The sequence below is a fragment of the Mytilus galloprovincialis genome, chromosome 2, assembly GCF_965363235.1.
Source record: "Mytilus galloprovincialis chromosome 2, xbMytGall1.hap1.1, whole genome shotgun sequence".
Lineage (NCBI taxonomy): Eukaryota > Metazoa > Mollusca > Bivalvia > Mytilida > Mytilidae > Mytilus > Mytilus galloprovincialis.
Window position 1 is genome coordinate 97,223,164 of NC_134839.1, and position 22,586 is coordinate 97,245,749.

Genomic DNA, 22,586 nt, shown 5'->3' on the forward strand with positions numbered 1-22,586 from the left:
TACAAGAAAATTAGCCATAGGAAAACATGCTATGTATCGGTCAACGAGATAAAACTCTGGAATCTTAACCGACTGAAGTGCTATAGAGAACAAACAATGTATGTCGAATCCATTTCCATCAACTGTTGTGTATCATATCATTGTAAAATTCAAATTAACTTCAATCGATATTGTAAAAAATTCCTCTAAAACAGAACAAATAGAAAACATTAAATTAAAACGAATATAAAAACAATACAAAAACAACAAAAATAAACAGAAAAAAAATAACATATGCATAAAAATACGATTCAAGTACGTTTGAGATTTATGCATACTAAATCCAGTGGAGAAAGATGCTGTTTTTGTTAATCCATTATACGATATTGAACTCCAGGCAGAACAGTATTGGTTTTTCAATATCTTCAACTGAAATCAAAGTTAAAAGCATCTAATTAGTAATAACTTCAATCTAATCAGCAGAAGAAACCTTAAATTATGACAACTTTGGTATGATTAAACCCGCTTATCAGCAATATTCCAGATAGACCAAATTAACAGTTGTATTTGTCAACAGTATGAGAACTGATCAATATTCCCACAGAAAAAGGAAATGATATCGATATTGTCCCTGGAATGGCAAATAGGTTATCAAGAAAAGCATACGGGTACACATTTCGATCATATTTATTACGATTTTTTTTATTTCTGTTGTATAATATAACATTTTTGTTAAAAAAGCTATAACGTGAATTTGTATTCATCGTTATGTGTTTTGTTCAATGGTGACTCACAAGAACACATGTCCATCCATTGCCGTTTCTTATATCTTAACATAACCACAAGAAGACTACCAGAAAGCAATCAGAATTTGATCGAAGTTTTGATCATTAAAATGATTAACCAGCGTATAATATATTTTTTTTAATGACATGGGTATAATCTTTGTATCGATATCTTTTAAAAATATCGGATAATGAAATAAATAGAGAAACTAAAGATATATAGAAAAATCTTAAATGAACCGATTTTATTAGTCTCGACGTTGGCTTAAATCAGGGGGATTTTCCCGAACGTTACTTTTATTCCCATGTAAACGAAACTTAATTGTTTACTGATTTTGAGTTGGCATAGGAAAAACAAGTGTACAAAATGTCAGTAACATTAATAATGAATAATAAAAAAAAAGGTTGGCTTTCCGTTTTCTACGATTTTTGTTCGAACAAAAGAGTTCAACTTTTGTAACAAGTGCATCTGTAAATTAAAATGAGTTTCAATAGATTCATTAACATGTCTTGTTTGTCACATAATATTGTAAAATGTTATGAAAATGATAGATGTAAAATGAGTATCATTGTTAAAGGGTGTACGGTAACCTATAGTTGTAATGTCTGTGTCATTGTTAAAGGGTGTACGGTGACCTATAGTTGTAATGGCTGTGTCATTGTTAAAGGGTGTACGGTAACCTATAGTTGTAATGTCTGTGTCATTGTTAAAGGGTGTACGGTGACCTATAGTTGTAATGTCTGTGTCATTGTTAAAGGGTGTACGGTGACCTATAGTTGTAATGTCTGCGTCATTGTTAAAGGGTGTACGGTGACCTATAGTTGTAATGTCTGCATCATTGTTAAAGGGTGTACGGTGACCTATAGTTGTAATGTCTGTATCATTGTTAAAGGGTGTACGGTGACCTATAGTTGTAATGTCTGTGTCATTGTTAAAGGGTGTACGGTGACCTAAAGTTGTAATGTCTGTGTCATTGTTAAAGGGTGTACGGTGACCTATAGTTGTAATGTCTGTGTCATTGTTAAAGGGTGTACGGTGACCTATAGTTGTAATGTCTGTGTCATTGTTAAAGGGTGTACGGTGACCTATAGTTGTAATGTCTGTGTCATTGTTAAAGGGTGTACGGTGACCTATAGTTGTAATGTCTGTGTCATTGTTAAAGGGTGTACGGTGACCTATAGTTGTAATGTCTGTGTCATTGTTAAAAGGTGTACGGTGACCTATAGTTGTAATGTCTGTGTCATTGTTAAAGGGTGTACGGTGACCTATAGTTGTAATGTCTGTGTCATTGTTAAAGGGTGTACGGTGACCTATAGTTGTAATGTCTGTGTCATTGTTAAAGGGTGTACGGTGACCTATAGTTGTAATGTTTGTGTCATTGTTAAAGAGTGTCCGGTGACCTATAGTTGTAATGTCTTTGTCATTGTTAAAGGGTGTACGGTGACCTATAGTTGTAGTGTCTGTGTCATTTCCCTATTCCTAGCCATGTAGAGAAGCGGGGATGTTCAAAGTGATAAAAGAATCTATATTAAACAATGACACAGTGCACCTCTTGTTGCATGTTGAGATGTGATAAGTTTTGAGTTTCTCATAGCATAAGAACCTACCCCGCCTACTTTTTTTAATGTAAGCATAAACATTTGAATGTGTAATATAACAAAGGTATCTGATAAAAGTGGCAAAGTTTGGTGTGCAGATACCTTGTATACTTAATGACATCACAGCACAATCTTATCAAACTGATATGATCGCTTCATCGACACCCATTTGTCCATGTAATTTTGAACCGAAACAATATCCATGAAGCATGAAAAGAAGTAAAATAACAAAAATACCGAACTCCGAGAAGAAATCGAAATAGAAAGTCCCTAATCAAATGACAAAATTAAAAGCTCAAACACATCAAACGATTGGATAAAAAGTTGTAATTCCTGCCCTTTTAGTAAAGAGTTAACGAACACTGTTAAGTACACCATGGGAACGAACACACAATGCATATTTGGACTTGAAAAATGCATGTATTCAATTATTTCAATGGTTTGTAAATGTTAGCAGCATTGCTGCTATTCTTTTAGGGGAAATTTTGATATTAAATATCATGTATTAGCAACCTGTGGAATACGTCATTCAAAATGCTCACTGAAAAAGTGCACAAATTCAACTTTAACTGGAAATTAAATGCAAGTAGTAGTTTCAAAAGGTGAGCAGGAATCGCCAAAACACCAGACAACACCCACCACCGAACAACCGAATCGACAAAAGATCTGACGCACAATCAATGCAAACAACAACAAATTACACACGGCCTAGACAGAGTAAATAACAACGGCCTAAACAGAGCAAATAACACACGACCTAGACAGAGCAAATAACACACGGCCTAGACAGAGCAAATAACAACGGCCTAGACAGAGCAAATAACACACGGCCTAGACAGAGCAAATAACAACGGCCTAGACAGAGCAAATAACAACGGCCTAGACAGAGCAAATAACACACGGCCTAGACAGAGCAAATAACACACGGCCTAGACAGAGCAAATAACAACGGCCTAGACAGAGCAAATAACACACGGCCTAGACAGAGCAAGTAACACACGGCCTAGACAGAGCAAATAACAACGACCTAGACAGAGCAAATAACACACGGCCTAGACAGAGCAAATAACAACAGGATTTCCTGTCATTGCAAAGTGTCAGTGTTGATGTTGGAGAATTCTCAGTGAGCTATAAAAACCTTAGTTTTCTTTCAATAAATGTATGCAGTTTATCGATAAACAAGTCTACCCAAATCAAGAAAGATGAACTGAAAATATTGGTGATTAACTAGCCAATAAAGATCGGATTGAATTAAATACCTATGCTTTAAAAAAAAACAACTCATTGATATAATGTTTATGGATTTCCGTTTGTAAAAACCAGATGAGCAACTGAACATGTTCTTCCCCGAGTATTGATGTTTAGTTCCATTTCCATGGCTTCGTCCTACCGAGTATAAATGTTTCCATTCTTGTTTCACTATTCTGTAATTTGCAGTATGCGTTGCTCTGTTTAAAACCGAAGTGAAATGTCAAAACCTACCTGAGTACCTATCTTCTCTGAAATTGTTATCGCCATGAATATTAAAGCTTAACATTTAAGAATACTTGTAGAAGGAATCTACAAACAAGCAACGACAAAAGTATACCCAATACCCGAATGGACCGAGACAAAAGTGTTTGGACAAAATTACAATGCTGAGAACGTATCATAACTTGTACAATAAATTATGGACAATTGGTGGATGCTACCCATGGAATCAAATAGTTCACTTGCATTGGTATCGATAGAAAAAAAAGCAACCGGAATTGAAATTGAAATTGCATCTTTCAAACAATTTGTGGAATATAACGTTCCCAGTGACATATACATAACTAAACAAATCGGAAGTCAATACATGAACGTGGATGTGTTTTAAAATCAAAATATCTAAATATAAAAGCCAAAACTTGTGGTTATCAGACTGTCGCTTTAATACAACTATGGAAATTATGGCGAAATCTATCTTTTAGATCAAGAGTTTTCCTATTAATCTGTCAATTTGGGTTGTCGACGAATAGAAAAAAAGGTTCACAAGCAATTTTCAAAGCATTTCTGAACAAACTGCAATATTTGCTCATTATTTGATAAAATGCATAAAATGGCCTTATAAATTTATTTCGATGTTTACGAAACGTATTGTACGATGTGGGTAATCTGTATTTTTATGTCTGCAGTCTAGACGCTATAATAAGATAATGTCCTTTAGCTTTTAAAGTAAGGGTTTTCTTTCGTATAGTTATCAAAGGTACCAGGATTCTAATTTGGTACGCCAGACGCGCGTTCCGTCTACAAAAGACTCATCAGTTACGCTCATATCAAAATATATATAATTCCAAACAAGTACAAAGTTGAAGAGCATTGAGGATCCAATAATATCATTCTTGATGACTTGCCACTCAACGTACGAAGAATTTTAATCTTGAAATCAAGTTCTGATCATACCCTAGCAGATTTTCCCTCTAAGCACATAGGAGGTAATAATAACTTTCAAGTAAAATGATAATACTCTGATGGAGTACAAGTGCTGATAATATTACATGCCCGGTTGGCAGTTTTTAAGTACAGGCATTATTCTGTTTTGATATTAACACTTGATAAACTATCAACAATTCTCTCGATACATTAATATATCTTACAGACTACTTCAAAACGGCATTCAGAAATCAGTATCCAATGTATAATATACTACCAAAACAGGACAAACATGAGGATGAATGGACACACTGAGGTATACGAAGGGAAAACAGGCAAATGTTGGGCATTCATAACTCAAACTAAACCATGTCGGTGAACTTAAGCATATCCCGCTTAGTATATTACACACCTGTCGTATATAACAGTGATCAAAAGTGGTAATGCGTTCCAAAAGGATTAAAGTAGACAAAGGTAAAAATAGAGTGACCTGCATGGAAAGTGTGCCTATGATCTATTCTGTTTGGCAGTTGTTATCTTATAGTTTGTTTTTCTGTGTGTGTTGCATTGTCTTTTATTTTTTGTTCCAAAGTTTCTGTTGTTTCGTTGTTTTCCTCTTATAGTTGATATTGTTACATCGGTTTTAATTTGTAACCCGAATTTGTTTTCTCTCAAACGATTTGTGACTTTCGAACAACGGTTTACTACTGTTACCTTTATCTAACACATTCAACTTCATCCGATTACGATCGAACAATTTGTTGAATTAGATGATGAAAATAACACCGAATACACCACCCTTTTCCCCTAACAAAATGAAAGCTAATGATGTATAATTACATTTACTCAACTATTACATGACAAATATACTGACCTAAAAAGAACCCTTTTTAAAAACTAAATACTCGTACAAGTCAACTTTGCCGGGTGGAGTTAGAACCATGTTAAATATTATATCGGCACATAAGGACTGGCTACTGAGCTCACGTTATCCTCGGGGAATGGCAGTTTACCAGCAGAGGTATCATACTAATGACAGAAAATAATACATGTTATGCAACAGTGACTTATCATTTACGAAATTCACTGCAATAGATATATAATCGATTTTTTTTACAGCACTTGGTCGATTCCGATGCCAGTGGACTATCACTCACCTAGAGTATCGTAAGCTCAATAACCATTACTTCGGTACTGGCATTATTTCATAACGAACTCTTCTTAAATTGTCCTTTTATATAAATCAGGCAACTTGACCTCAGACGGATCTGGCAATTATTTGTAGTCCTTTTTGACATGTAGCTTTTCAACTGGTTCTCATTCATCCGAACAATTGGCTTTGAGCGTACCAAATGAAGGCAAAGTTCAGAAAAGCCTTTCGGATGTATACGAGATTATTAAAAGTTGTTTTCATATTGTATCTGGCTAAAAAGCAGTATCAAAAAATAAAATCACAAAAATACTGAACTCCGAAGAAAATTCAAAACGGAAAGTCCCTAACCAAATGGCAAAATCAAAAGCTAAAGCACATCAAACGATTGGATATCAACTTTCATATTCCTTACTTGGTGCAGGCATTGTCATATGTAGAAATGTTTGCATTGTAGAAAAAGACGATTCATAACCATAATTGACGATGTATCTCTAGTATATAGTCGACATATTGTTCGAACAGTTCTAACAGGCCATATGATTTCTGTGATGGGTATTACGGATTCATTTATATTCGTTGGTAACAAATTTAGTGGAAATTTTATTTCATTGTTTAGAAAAGGTTTGTATAGAAGCATAAAGAAAATTTAAACATGCTGAACGTTTAAATTCGTGGTTTCCATTTACCCATGAAATCAACGAAAATTGATTATCCACGATCAATAAATCAATTCACAGTAAATTTTAATTATATATATATATGTATATTTGGAAACTGTAAGATAAATGATCATTATCGAAATATTTGTGTGTATGGTAATTGATGTGTACGATACTCTCTAAATAGAATAACTAAAACATCTGAAGACGCTTTTATCGATGTTATTTTTGTGCATCCTCTTAAAAGCTAAAAATTCTTCAAGTTGTCACAAAAGTGTATCGTAGGTGTAACCTATTTGTCTAACAATTTAACAGTTTATTTTTTAACACATGCACACATTAAAAGTTCCATTCTATAGCGAATAACGGATACATTTTTACAAATAATATGTATGTTTCTATAATATAAATCAGAGGGTATTTCTTTACCAAAAGCAAAATTTTACTTGTAATATGTTTTTGTAAACACATTAATTTGTTATTTGTTACTATATTTATCAAAGGTACCAGGATTATAATTTAGTACACCAGGCGCGCGTTTCGTCTACATAAGACTCATCAGTGATGCCATTCGATTTCAAATCAAAAGTTTGCTCCCAAAAATAATTGTTATTTTGTATCAAATTTTCTCCCACAGCTGCTAATAGCGTTAAAAAATAAAAGAACAATTGTATATATATAAATCTGTTGAAATTGTCTTTTAAGTATATGCTTTTAACTCTATACTATTTTTTAAATGTATTATGGATATAGGATATTTCAATAGGTTTCAATGCCTTTCAAATTAAAACACTGAAAGTGAAACAAAAATGGAAAATGTCTGTACCAAGTCAAGAATATGACAATTTTCCATCCGTTTGGTGTGTTTAAACTTTTGATTTTGCCATTTGATTATGGACGTTCTGTTTGGAACTTTTCTCAGAGCTTAGTAGTTTTGTGAATTTAATTTTTAGGCAAAACTCTATTACAAAATAATCATGAACTATTATTTTAATGCAAACGAACATTTCACATAAACTTTTGTTTATTTCTACAACAACAGACAGTAACAGATTGTATCTCATACAACCAAACATAAAATAATGTTAACTCCTTCACAAGGATTTCATTCAATATAATATATTTATCCTTAAAATAAATAGCTTTAAAATCAAATATAAACAATATTAAGTAAAAGGAAAACATAACACTTAATACATATTTTAATAAACACATATCAAAAATGTTTGCACCTTACATTGTTTCATATAAAGAGATAGAGAGAGAGAAAGAGAGGAGAACGGGAAAAGAGAGTTAAACCATTCTGTAAAATTAAACCAGCTGAAAGATATAATATAATCACCATAGCGCAATATTTAGATAGAATATAAATGGAATTAATGAACAACTCTGGGACAAAAATACAAAGACCATAATATGATTTGTCAATTTTTAAAAGTTTAACGACTTTTAATTCAATCGGACTTTTAAGCTGGATTTTTTACAGTTATTATTATCATTTTCCATTAACACAAATAATAAAATCAATATCTATGATTTGTTTTTCCATAAAAGTTATAAAGAGTAAAATTGATACCCATGACTTTTAATTATGTTATACATAATATTAAGAAAACAACTGTTTCTTTACAAACTTAAAACAAAATTCAAAAAATGATTATGTACAGTAATGTATGATTGTTATATTATACATGATTGTTATGAATGTGGGAAAATGAAAAATATAATAGTGTAAAGGCTATGAAGTATAATAAAAATGCTTAAAATCAATTAGCACACATAATAAAAAAAATACATATTTTTTTGAAATAGTTTGTCCAATAATCAATTAAAATATAATTTAAAATTTATCAACAGTGAAAAGATCTATCAAAAAACTTATTTATGCAAAAAGTTAAATTCTAATTGTTATTTTTTTTTTAAATATGATAATTGGTTAGACATAAGCTTTTGGAACTTTTGAATTAATTAATTTTATATTTTTACCAACAAACAGAAGGAAAAGAACCACTACGTCTAGGGCAAAGCAACCATTATTCTAAGAAGAAAAAATAGTATGTCCAAAAAGAATAACGATTTAAATGGAATGAAGAAAAATCACCTATATCCACACAGACCTCTCCTGGTCCAATATTTAAACTATAAAGCTTATAATTAATACATACATCCAGTGTGTTTGAAGAAGCTAGCATTTACAAATGCAGTTTGTGCTATAAGCATTGACTTTTCAATAACATAATTCAACACTGTGTAAACGTATCACTTGTTATTCACATCCATTTTTAGTTATTAATGGAACAGTCTAATAAAATCCACATTCTGTTCTCATGCATGACGTTATAAACAAACAATTTAGCACTAACTTATATTCTGTCACATAAGCAAGACGTCCTTAGAACTTATCAATCGTATCATCCTCAATACAAATTCTTATTTGACAAACCCACATTAAAATTTCTTATCCATAGAAGCCATAGAATAATCATTCAATTCAAGGTTAAAGGTTCTGACTTTACGTGTTGCAGTTTACGTGACGTAACTGGTGTAGCTGCGTCATCATCAGTGAACGCGTACTTGTCAATTTCGCCGTTCTTTTCCTTTTTCTGATTGTTTTCAGAAGCACTTTTAGGTGCCGGAGGCGAGTGTTTTGTTGAATCCGGTAGATTCTTTGAATTATCGTTAGAGTCGATAGATTTCTTTTTCATGCTAAGGTCCTGAGGGGCATCATTACCATAATCCTGTATTGGTGGTCTATAGTAGGAGAAACCATTCATGCTTTGATAATGCGCGGCCATAGGGGCATACGGAAGGATTGGCCTCTCCGGTATATGAAGAAGTTTGCGTGCTTTATCAGCAGACGACAATGTACTACCCACGAGACTTGCTGGAGATTTAGTTACATATGGTATGTTGACAGGTTTATTTACATGGTTATCCTTCCCATTTTTATAAATCCCGGGTTTAGCAAGAGATTCCGTATTGTATTTTGGTTTCTTTGTGTCAGGGGAAACACAACAATCGACATGAGTTCGTTTAATTTGTTTATCGTTTACTGAAATCGTGTTTTTGCTTCCTATAGAATTGCTACTGCTGCTTGCTTTCATTATTTGGCTAGTAGCACTAGTGTTCGTGATCTTGCCGTTGCTATGAGTAATTGAAGCACTTGGTAGTTTCAGAGTAGTTGAGACTTTCGAGACATTTTCTACAGGCCTTGGATTAGGGACTGTTATTTTACTATCTGGATGTTTCACTGGTAGACTTAATATTTTCTCTTTAGAGTTTTTCCAACTTGACAACTCCTTTTGCTTCGCTTCCATTTTTTCTTTTGGTTTCGGTCCTAATAAGAATGATCTGTGAGGAGTTGGCACATTGATTTGAGTACATGTCGGAATTTCTGTCATTTTTTGTATGTCAGAGGTTTTCTTTGTTTCTGTTTTCTTTGTTTCTGTTTTCTTTGGTATTTCTAAATTTTGTGTGACGACTTCAGTAGTTGGTTTTTGTACCTTGTTCTCCTGTTTTGAAAAATCTACTGTGGAACTAACAGTTTCTGTACATTTACTGGAGCTGGTGGTAGACAATGGAAGCTCAGGCTTCTTTGTTTCACTTTTTGATTGGTCGTCATATTTGGTTGATGTTTGAACGGGAGAAGCCACTTTCTTATCAGTATCGTCCGCATTCTCGGACGGTTTGGTGGCACAAGGCATTTCAACAATACTCGTGTCAATGTCTGATGTTACTGTAGCAGATATACTTCGTTTAATCCGTTTAGCGGGATTTGTGTACACGGTATAAAATAGCCTTAAAGGTCCTCTCTGCAATAAAACAGATATACAATCAATAAATAACATTTTATATTCCTTCATATGTTAATTAACATTTTGAAAAATGAAAGGTATCAATACGTGAATAAATGCAAATAGACTTCTGATGACACGTGATCTTCATTGATAAAGAATTTTTTTAATTCGTAAAGGGTCTCCGCGGACCCTGTGTCTCGTCTGCGATTGTTGTTTTTAAAAGTGTTATGTTGAATGTAATAAGTAGAACAATTATCCGTAGAATACGGAAATTATAAATCAGTATCTAACTTTTTTCTTCAGATACTTTTTTTAATCAAAATATTTAGCATCTGTCCAAGTTCCATGATAATCAATTAATATTAAGAAATGGATCATGTCAAAAACATTATCCCAGACTTCCGTAAATGTTATTTGATAAAACAAAGTCCATCGATCAGTAAAATACGGCAAAATGAAATATATATTTTTCAGCGTTCTACTTCAGACATTATCTCTTTATCGTAAAAAAGCTTCTGCAAAACCATCATAAAATTTTATGAAGGTTGGTGTCTTACAAATCCTATTACCAGTAAAATAGGGGGAAATATCAAAAATCATCATTGTGTTGTGGACATTTTCTTTAAGTCATAAGAAACGTTTGTCAAATTGTGTATTTATCCATGAAAGTTTCACAATGACATTGATACAGTACTTTAATAACTTTTATATAATAATGTATAAAATTAACTGTAACAAAACAAAGTGACAAAAACACAAAAAAAAATGAAAAAACTAAATATTTTCAACTTTTGCACTAAATATTGATTTTTGTCATATTATAGCTTCTGTTTACATTTCATAAAATTCCATAAATTTTTGACAAGGTTATTAATGTCTTAAAAAAAGTTTAACCACAGACTGAACCTAAATGTTGACGCCGCCGACGGAATGTAGGATTACTACGTCTCACTTCCGCGACATAAATGTAGACAAATATATATAGAATACTTGTTGACTAAACAAATCGTCGATATATACCGACAAAAAAAATCAGGATTATCAAGACCTATTTCATTTTCAATAGCATGCATGTTTTCATCTGTTCAAATCAAGATCTTAAAATTACTACAAGTAACAATGAATTACATGATTTCTTTTTAAGACAAATACTCTGTAAAACGTTGGTTTTTTACCAAACAATTTTTACAAACCGTAAATGAGTTATATTGTATGGCAATTTCATAACTAAAGACCTCAATCAAAATTTCGTACGCGGAAAACTACTATACAGAAATTGCAATGATAACATTTTCAAATCCTTCTTGGGTGAAAATGCTATAGTTATACAAAAATCGGTTCCCATCTGATCAAACGAATAATCTGAAGAAAAATGGATAAGAGTAATTATTATATTATATTCAAAGGGTATTCATCCTCAAATTAATTTTTGTATTGGCCCGGAAAGAGAAAGTCAATCTTTTATTTGATAAATGAAGAATATATAAATGGGAGACAGATGATGCCCCCGCTTGCACATTACTTTATAAATGGGCATAACACGAAACGTCTAAAAACACGTCACCATCTAGGCATTGTGTATTAGTTGCATATCATTTGGTTGAGGCAAACTAACATTAAATAATGTAAACCAATTATGGGACGTACGTACGAACAGACTACTACGAGAAACACTTATTGATCGTTCTGGTGACGGCGGGGCCATAAAAACCACAAAAGATATAATGGGACAATCAAATAAGTCGAAGAGACACCAACGAAATCAAAAACGTTGAAAAGACTAAATTTTTACAAAACACTTCAAAGCTAAACAACTGACCCAAAACAAAACCGGGGGTGTCTTAGGTGCTCCAAAGTGATAGCAGATCCTGCTCCACATGTGACACTCGTCGTGTTGCTCATTGTTAATACAAATTTGTTTGTAAGTATACCACAATAGAGGGCAAATGACGGGATTGTTGATATAACAAACAGACAATGCTGTCATATGCGACACAGATATTCTCAGATTTGTACTCACCTTGTTCAAAGTACAAAAAAATATTTTCAATGTTACAGCATTTAAAGATCACTTTTAATGAATTAGTAATTATGAGTAAAATGAGGATATTTGAAAGGTAAATAAAAAACATTTTTATCAATGTCCTTTGTGACGTCAACGCATCATTTACGGGCAAATATATATTGCCATCAAAAGCTCTGCTAAAGTGTAACAATAGAAAACGATTTAATTTATTTTATGTTATATTCTCTTTTATTATATTGTTGTTCTACAGGGAATAAAATGGGTTAGCAAATACGAATCACAATATTCAAAGTGAGGATCTTCTTACGTACAAGATGATCCTTTCAACATTAATCAATTCAACACAAAAAAAAATACATTTTGAAGAAGCTTTTGTCTTATTACTAAATATCAAATTAAATAAAAATAAACTTACTCTTCTCCAAGCGTAGATGTATGCAATGTCCATAAGTGTGTAATGGTCCTGAAGGATTTCATCAGAGTGATAAACATCGATCTTCAAATAAACAAAAAACAATTTATGTATAATGATACTGCGTATCTAACAATACTAAATTTAAGAACCTACAACTTATGAAAACTGCTTAGTACAAAATAAATACAAGAAGATGTGGTACGAGTACCATTGAGACAACTCTCCATTTAAGTCAAAATATGTAAAAAGTAAACTATCAAAGGAAAAGAATTTTGAATCGTCGTTTTTTATTTATTTATACTGCCATGTCATTTTAATACATATCAAAATTACAATAAAAGAATGGAAGTAGTCTTTTTTAATATCATAATTATCAATCTCCTAAACTAACAATTACCCGGATTTAATATTTACTTCCATCCAACTGTATTTGTAAACAAATAAAAGTACAATAGCTTTAAAGTTTTGTCTTATAAATAGGTCAGACATATAGAAATAAATATGTATGGAGGAAATCTGATAACTATAAAAATATCCTTGTCAAATCTTAATCTTTTAATTTACAACTGACAATAAACTTAATATTTGAAAACCGCAAGAAATAAATTTTAAAAGACTGATTACACTTCACATGAATACTTCCATATGCCTTAAGAAATACAGGTTATATACACGTGGTTGGTTTGGGATAATTTATATATACCTGATATCGGTCACACAGATTGAATTTCAGGCGAATGAATTTCTTCAAATGTGATACGGTTACGGCAGCAGGACACAACAAATAACGACAATCAGTCATCTACAAAAAAAACATGAAAAAAGCACTGATTTTTTTTCTTTTATAACCATGTTAAATCTTACCATTAAAGCAATTGTGCTGATTTTTGTTCTGTAAAAACAAAGAAACAACAGAGTCATCAGACCGCAACCTTGACCTTGGTGACCCTAGACGCAGATTATGTATCGGGTTGTGCCTTGTCACCATTTATGTTTCTATTCAACACATGAACAAGTTTTCGTAATTATGCAAAGGCCTACATTAAGCTGATGGTTAACTTTTTAATTTATTGCCGTTTTTTAGTTGTAATCGATTGTCATATAGTAGAACTCTACTCCATTTGATTCAAAAGTTAAAATATCACTTTACCGAAATTTCATGACATAGGCTTATTTTAGAACTAGATAAGAAAAGAGGGAATGCAAATTAATTCATTATCAAATAAAATTATTATCAAATTGTTAAGTTGGTTATTTACCAAGGAAGTATTTGAACGTTTAATCAACCCGAAATCAAAATAATTTATAATAATTTAATAATAATAATAATGCAGTCCAATTGATACGGATATCTTTCTTTATAGGCACAAATATTTCATGTAAAAATAATTATAAATCTTAACATATAAATATAAGTATAATTTATGATAATGTTGTATTTATACTTCAAGTACTGAAATATTTATGTTGTTGTGGTTTAGGTTATCAGTTTATCATCATTTAAATAAAGCGACTACCGAATTCCAAAATTTGATGCATTTGAGCGGTATATAAAAACTTGATATTTTGAAACCGGTATATATAAATACCAAATATTAATTACTAATATTCATTCAATTATTTTGCTAGAACTACAGGCTTTCTTTAACTGAATCACTGCAAATATCAAATGATTCGGAAAATTCAGAAACAATAATTGGTCAGAAAAGGGTCTTTTCCACGAAACAAGCATATATTACATCATTTTAAAGTAAACATTAATCAATGGTAGAGAAAACTATTTCAATAGATGAACCTAAATATATGAAGCTGTATAAATAAAAAAATAAATTCAAAGAAAATAGTTCCAAATAAGAAACACTTAATATTAAAGTTATATCAGTAACCGCTACCATTGCTAGATATATCTAAGAAGATCAACACATGTCAATTCAGTGAACTAATATATTATTTTATAAAGATATTGTTACGATATGTAAGAATCAAATCTAATCAATATGACCTGGCATGTTCAAACAAATTATACACAACGTAATCTGGTATCAAAGGGAACCTCTATTGTTGATATAGTGTATTATTATTTTGTACATTAAATCCTATGTTCATACTGACCTCTGGTGAACTCTTGGGATCCCTTTTATCAGGTGATTTGGGTGGCTTACCGCTGTAAGATATTTGATAGTACTGTTATTGAATTTAGAAACTAACGATGAAAGGAATGTAAATAGATTATAAACTAACAGAATATGACAGGCTTTTGATAACTTGTGCAGCTTTTTCTGATATAATGCACATTTTAACTACTGTAGAATGAAATTTAATATGTTGCACTTGTGATAAGGAACGTATGAGAGTGTTGAATGCTATGCACATCAACACCCGTAAAACACAAAAACCAAATGTCTGAAAGAAGTAAATGATTTGGAAAAGTTCCAGACAGGTTTAGCTGAAGCACAAGAAATAAATGTAAATATTTTACGTGGATTATATTCTGAAACTTGATAGATAAAGAACATTATGTTTAACCAATAGTAATGAGTGACCGTATGCATTTATAAAACTCACTCGGTACTTAGTTGAAGTGATAAACTGATCTGTTCGTCGTCAGAAAAGATGACACGTTCTCGCTGTATTTCACCATCATCATCTATGTAATATTCTGGCCAAGGTCCATCTGGACTATCTGCAAAATTTGTGTAAAAAATTTAAAATAAGCAAATCATTTTATATGCATAATCTGTTCTACTGTATACTGTTTTGTAAGTATATAAATTCTTTTTTCTTAAAAAAAATTATATTTCGTAAGATTTTACAAAAACTTATTCCGTGAACTTTTACAGTTAAACCATTTAGTCCGAGAACGAAGACATCGAATCAAACACTTATGTCATGGGTGTTGCATTTTAAAGTAAATTGTCAAAGACCCCAAACAGTATTGGGATAAATCAAAATAAAATAATCTTCATGATTGGTAGAAAGAACATCACTTTGAGACGTCATCAGTTGTGAAATGCATATCTTTTGCTTTGGAATGTGTGAGAGTAAAAGAGGTGCATACAATTTTTGAACAGTTATTCGCAATATTATATAATTTCAGGTGGCTATTAATTTGATTCACTTCCGATTCACATTTGTAACGCTTTTAAGACATTAATGGTTGTAGGCAAATAACTAAGAGCATTTGAATGAATATTTTATACCCCAAGAACCAACATTTGTCATACTAACCTTCATCGTCAATGTTTTCTTTATAAAACTCTCGACGTCTTTTCATTTCCTCTGCAAAACAGAATCAGACGAGTTTTACTTTAAATACATTTTTCAATAAATCATAGCTTTTTCTTTTTTGATATCCGTGGCCAAAAGAATATAGATAATAATAAATATATCAGGTATACAACAATACACTAATTAAGGACATGTTTTGGGTAAGATATAAATGGACCTATACATTTTTAAACTCACGCACAATATGATATATTTTAGTGTTCATTTACATAAAAGATGTTAAATTGCTGTAGTATAAATGATATTTTGGCACACGAGAAGTGCGTCTGTCAGCTATGATTACCAAAGAATTTCTACAGCTTTGCATTAATAATATATTAAACAAAATACATATGCTAAAGTAACTATCCGCGTGTGTGTTAATATATCGCTCAGCTGTTAATGCTATGAATAATAAAGAGGAAAGAACTAAACATCTGGCAAATGAATTTGAGGAAAAATAACTAAATATAATACTTAATCTATGACAAAATTTTATCTAAGTAAAAATATTAACAAAAAAAAGTTTAAAATCTAATGTTATATTTATTTTTTTGTATAAAGGGTATTGAAATAATATGTATAGTCGTGTAAAATAATTAAAATCGCTTAACACAGGTAAAGTGTATACAGATGTATGTCGTTTAATCTTTATTGGTTTTATTATTAAATCCCGAGCTAAAGTGACTTTCATTGTTGCAACAGATACTGATATTTGCCTTTTTTGTATGAGATAAGTAATTCTAAATTTTCATCTAACTGCATAATATACTGTAACAATAATACAAGCCATTTGATATGAAATTATTTGTTTTGCATATATAACTAATGTCTGAATTAAAAAGGAGACCTATATACATATGTATATATCTATACATATCTCTGATTAAACTAACGAATACCGACATTGTATTTTAGAGATATGTATAATTTAAAGAATTGTCATAATTTATCGTTCGTTTCAGGAATTTCTTTGTCGAAAAAAAAACTCTACCATGCATATCCTTCCGGTCCAAATCAGTCAAACAGATATTTGAGTATTGCCAACAGATGCCTCTGCGATTATCTCTGTCTTTCTTTAATTACATGTGTCATACGTCATATCATTATTATATTAATTTATTTTTAATTTTTAATTTTTTATCTATTTGTTTTTTTCCTTGCTTAATCGGACAGAAATATTCAATAACTAAAATTAGAACAGTCTATTTCTTGGTGTTCAGATTTCCAGAACCGTATAATGGTAGCTTCTGAAACAACGATATCTTGAAAACGCTATTACCGGGTTTAGTCCCAAGTCGGCATGGAAACATGAAAAACATCGGCAGTTAAATATTATTGATAAAGTATATAGATATTTGTCATGCATGTTGAAAGTTGTTACAAACGGATATTATATTGTGTGTTTAGAATTTGCATGAGCATGTTTTAGACTGCTTTTTAACATATTCATGATTATAGTAAATGTAAAATCAAAGAGCTGATTGCTCTGAGGTGGGAAAAGATGCATAAAAGGTAACTTGAATTACCATACGGATAAAAGGGAAGATATTAAGACAGTAAAACATGAGAAATTATATAACACTAACGATAGTGATTGTTTTTCACACCTAACCAATAAATTAAATGATGCAGATGCTTAGATCATGTGTGATCGGTGTCAAGAAATGGCACGGAAGTTGTTACGAAATAGTAAAGCACAGAAAGGGATACGGCATATACAACTTGATAACGGTTCAATGATTTTACAGCCGGCAGTAAAGGCTTTCAGAAGACTTGAAGTCTTCTTCCACCAAAGAAAACCAGAAATAATGATGATGAAAACCAATCCGCTTTTTATATATAGTATAAATTATTTTTTACAGCTTGCAACAAATGGCCGAAAGTTCACTTTTTGAAGGCAAAATTTCCTAGTGAGCAAGCCATCAATAAAGATATATAAATAATGGAAATATAATTGAACAAGGTGACCATTGTTTTATGTGATGCGGTATTAATTGTTTTGGCCTGTCGTATATTTTCCATGGGAAACGATTAGTATTTAATGCAAAAAAGGGCTAACAAAACATGGTAGAGAGACAAAAATTATGGCAAATTTGAAATGATGGACATGAAGGTAATTTTATAATGTTTAACCCGCTATGACAACATTGGCGTACACCATGACATATTTTACCTCACAACTTTGACTAGCGATCCCCTTTCAAAGAAGTCCTTTGCATATGTCATATGCGTTTAATTCAACAATACAATTCAGTTAAAACCATGTAGGTGAGAGGCAACAGTATTTTACTTATCTTCAAAAATTGAAAATCATATATTATCAAGAGACACAAATCTTACGGAATCCATGAGCTCTAATTGGAGCAAGACCGACTGTGTAAAAAGCTTTCGTCTACTGATATGCACGCATGTACACTTTTTGGTGTCCGATTATAAACGATTGAAAAATCTTAAAATAAGACAAAGTATTACCACTCTTGATAAATCCTAAATAAAATTTTCGGTTAATCTGACTGATAATCAAATACCAGATTATCCTTAAGAGAACAGCATAAATACTTCGAGGTCAAATCCGAGACAATGGAGCTTATGCATGATAAGACGACTTTTATGGAATACATATAACATGTATTATTAGCAAGAAAGCGAATATAAGAGAAAAAACGCAATAATTATGGAAGCATTTAAAATCGGAATACAAATCAATTTCTTTTGTAGAGTTTTTCCTTCCCGAATAATTGAGATTTTGGTACAAATAGATTAATGACCATTGTATCTTTTTACTTCCAAAACCAGTCAGTCACAGATATTAACCTTTCCTCTTTTAATTTCGATCATTCCGTGGAAAGACAAGATAAGTAAGCCACAGAACATACAATTAACATTAGTACAGGAAAGTGTATATGAATAATCTTCCGTCAGTTCTCTTAAATTTTTGACACAAACACATACAACACAGTTGTGTATGCGTGTAAATATGTGTGTTGTTGAGAACCACTTAAATGCATGCTCAAAAGACCGTTCTGGCCATTGACACTACAGGAATGGTTACGCATCATTTGCTCAACTAAATATTATTATGAATGATAATGGGCTAATTCCATTCACGGTTTCAGGATAATTTGGCTGAACAAACAACTGCAACAATAATGTTTATCATATGCATCTGAATTTTTTTCGCGATTGTTTGATGTGATATATAATTTAGTAGACATGAAAACGAAACAATCATTGTAACTCTATCAATTAAATAAATAAACGCATCAAATGAATCTGACAACCTATTATAATGACTGGAATTAAAACATTACATCTATAGACGTCAATAAACCTTACCATGAAATAGACCAGGCACCAGTTTGTATACCATATCTTGTAAAGTATGGTCCATTCTGAAAAGGATAGAAAAAAACAATTATTTATAGCTGTTTGATCTAGCTGTAATGGTCATGCATGATCTTTCGAAGGTATTTTCGAATTCCTTTGTTTTAACTTTGTCGCCTTCTTATGCGCTTCTACATTCAAAATAGGTAGACTGTTCTATTAATGCTAATCCTTGGTCTGAAGACTGCGTAGAGATATATTTATATAGTTGGTGAATTAAGGCATTAAAGCATATCAAGACAATCTCATCTGCAACATGCACGAGTGGTGTAGCATATTTATTATTTATTAATAATTGCTACATATAGTATGCAAAGGAAAGCATACAATGGCCGGTTTTACATAAGTAAATAAGAAATGATACTTAATTTTGTCTTATATGATTGTCTCATGAAATTTATTTTCATAGTATGTAAAATAGAGTTATTGGAGTAATTCTTGTTTGCAACATATAAATTTATCTTTCAATTCTTTCGTGCAGTTTGATTAACGATACAAGAGACTCGATGTAAAAATAGTGAGATGTGTTTGATTGTGAATTAGACAATAATCCAGCAAAAACCTAAGAATCAGGATGTAAACACCTACAGGTCGCCATGAGGTATTCAACAATGAGCAAATCCGGATAATAAGATACCAAACTTCAAACTATCGAAATCAGCTGAGAAGAACTGGACTCGTCCGATCAGGACAAGGACGAAAACAACTAACAGAAAGACAAAGAGACATACACTATACCGACCTAAGAGTACTTGAATTAACTAGAAATAAAGGAAGTTAGTTCAAATAGAGTTTCAACTCGTTAAACAATGTTTTCCCAGATTAAAGTCCAATAATACTTCATCTCAAGGACGATCTTATATCAAAATAAAAACCATATCAGTTTAAATTAAAATACAAAATAGCAAACTTTCACCCGAAAAAATTGTAATAATTTAAATAATAATTTTGATACAAGCTCTAAAGAAACGAGAGCATAAATATGTATTACTCGCATTCTGTTAATATTGAATATATGTATGATCGTTGTTCAAAAGAAAAATACATGTACAACGAATTCAACTTTAATAAACAAATATGTTTGGACTACGAAAATAAAGGTGGACTGTACAGTACAGTGACAGATATATACAATATATAACATTTTCTGATAAATATCTTTTTCTTTATCTTTATTTATTCATGTCTATAAAAACATCTTAGCGAAGAAAAAAAGAATAGTTTCAATAAACAATCTGACATATATCTTACTGTCGAGTCTTTTATAGATGGTCTTACGTTGAGGTATATGACACTTCTTTTGGGCAGATTATAGGTCTCGCATACATTAATTTTGTAATATCATGTTATCTTGATATGAAATAATTCAATAAACTTTTTTTTATATTTCGGACACTATATAGTATCCCCTCTGTGTGAACAAATACGTCTCTTTCTCTCGTCATGTAGACAAGTACTCTATTATTATGACAAAGAAACTGAATATCTCATTATTTATAATATAATAAAATATGCTAATGGTCCATCGTTGTAAGGATTTGCTCGTAAAATAACCCTATTATAACCAGTGGTATCGTGCACATAGCACTTTCATTCAATTTTTGTCGACGTGGAAAAATCAATGAATAAATTTCCTGCCATTTTTGAACACCGCATGTATAATTCATATCAATCCACTCCAAACAAATTACAATTAAGTGACAGAGCAATTTTAGTTGCTAATATTATCGGATTTTCTCCAGAATAAGGAATACAGGGACACTGCCAGATTCTTCACAACTTCATAGAAAAAGCTAATATTTATTATAGAAGGACCGCTGTATGCATGTGTATTATAAATGCCACCCCCTTTGGTGAGTAAAAAATAAAACGAAATCTTTAGTGGAAGCGATAACCTTGGCCTCAACTGAAGAAAAGAAAAAAACCCAAATAAGACAATCAATCTTCTTAGCATAAATAACTGAGTAGTTATAAGCATTGCAGTTAACATTTAGCATTTGCACACGATTTGAATAATTAAACTAGATACCTTTAACACACAATATGCACATGTATATATCGTATAACACACACGTAAATATCACATTATATGTATACGACATGCACATATGATCACATATGATATTTAACACAAATGAAAGGACCATTCCTTATCAAAACGAGCGAAACCCCTACGTACGATACGTATATATGTGTCATTCAACGCCACGCGTATTGTACGTATATCTGTCAAATCCACACGTACATCACGTATACATGTATGTCCAACTCCACACGTACATTACGTATATCTGTGTAAAACCATACGTACAGTACGTATATTTATGTCGAAACTATAATTTATACAGATTCCTTTGTCATTTTGCTTATATGATGACATGGATTATAACGCTGTTTTAAAACATATGTAAGACTAATAAACTCAGATATGCATTTAAAGATGCTTTTCTTAAATTGGTATGATACTTTCTTTAAAAAAAATAAACAGTCGAATTACACAGTTGAAACGGGCGTTATTTCAATTCTAGATAAATTAATTATATATATTTACACAATTTATTTATTCTAATCTGATACAGTCAAGAAAAAACAAAAATCTTTATATTTAAACACTTATTACTAAAATAATCATTAACTATATCCACGCATGCACAGACTCAAAAAATATAATGGATATCAAATTTAGCCAAAAGAAGTAATCATCGCTAATAATAAATTCGATCGATAAGTGGACTTCTTGGATTTACATCAATACATTTTACATTAGAGAACACCAAGGGTCGTCTTCTAAAGCTAATTTGACGTGAAATAGCAAGTGCGTGCCAATGTTCAATGCATGTGCATAAGACGGCTGATGAGTACAGCACGTGTTTAAGTCACTTTTCGAACATTCTCACACGCCTTTTCAATCATTGAATGTGTAACAATAAACTGAATACATGAACAAAATAGAACATTTATCTCGATGCCTGAACGTAAAACTTCAATAACCATTACAGGAAATTTGATACTTATTCCTTTTGTACACAACTTTAAAAAAAAACAATTGGATTCAAATTCGAAGCAAATATTCTAGTATATGTGTGCATTGTTTGATCTCAAATGAGACTTAGTATGTGCAGGGT

General features: G+C 31.5%; 1 protein-coding gene across 2 annotated transcripts in view; it reads right to left on the reverse strand.

Annotated features, from left to right (window-relative positions):
- Positions 1-7,543: 7,543 nt before the first annotated feature.
- LOC143065022 (uncharacterized) overlaps positions 7,544-22,586 on the reverse strand; it is a 48,822-nt gene continuing 33,779 nt past the window's right edge. For both annotated transcript variants that reach the window (XM_076238298.1, XM_076238299.1), the window contains exons 4-10: positions 19,414-19,469; positions 16,036-16,086; positions 15,373-15,490; positions 14,920-14,971; positions 13,511-13,609; positions 12,808-12,888; positions 7,544-10,381 (exon numbers count right to left, since the gene is read on the reverse strand). In XM_076238298.1, coding sequence (XP_076094413.1) covers positions 9,056-10,381; positions 12,808-12,888; positions 13,511-13,609; positions 14,920-14,971; positions 15,373-15,490; positions 16,036-16,086; positions 19,414-19,469 — 1,783 coding nt within the window. In that variant the 3' untranslated portion in view covers positions 7,544-9,055. The remainder of the gene's footprint in view (positions 10,382-12,807; positions 12,889-13,510; positions 13,610-14,919; positions 14,972-15,372; positions 15,491-16,035; positions 16,087-19,413; positions 19,470-22,586) is intronic.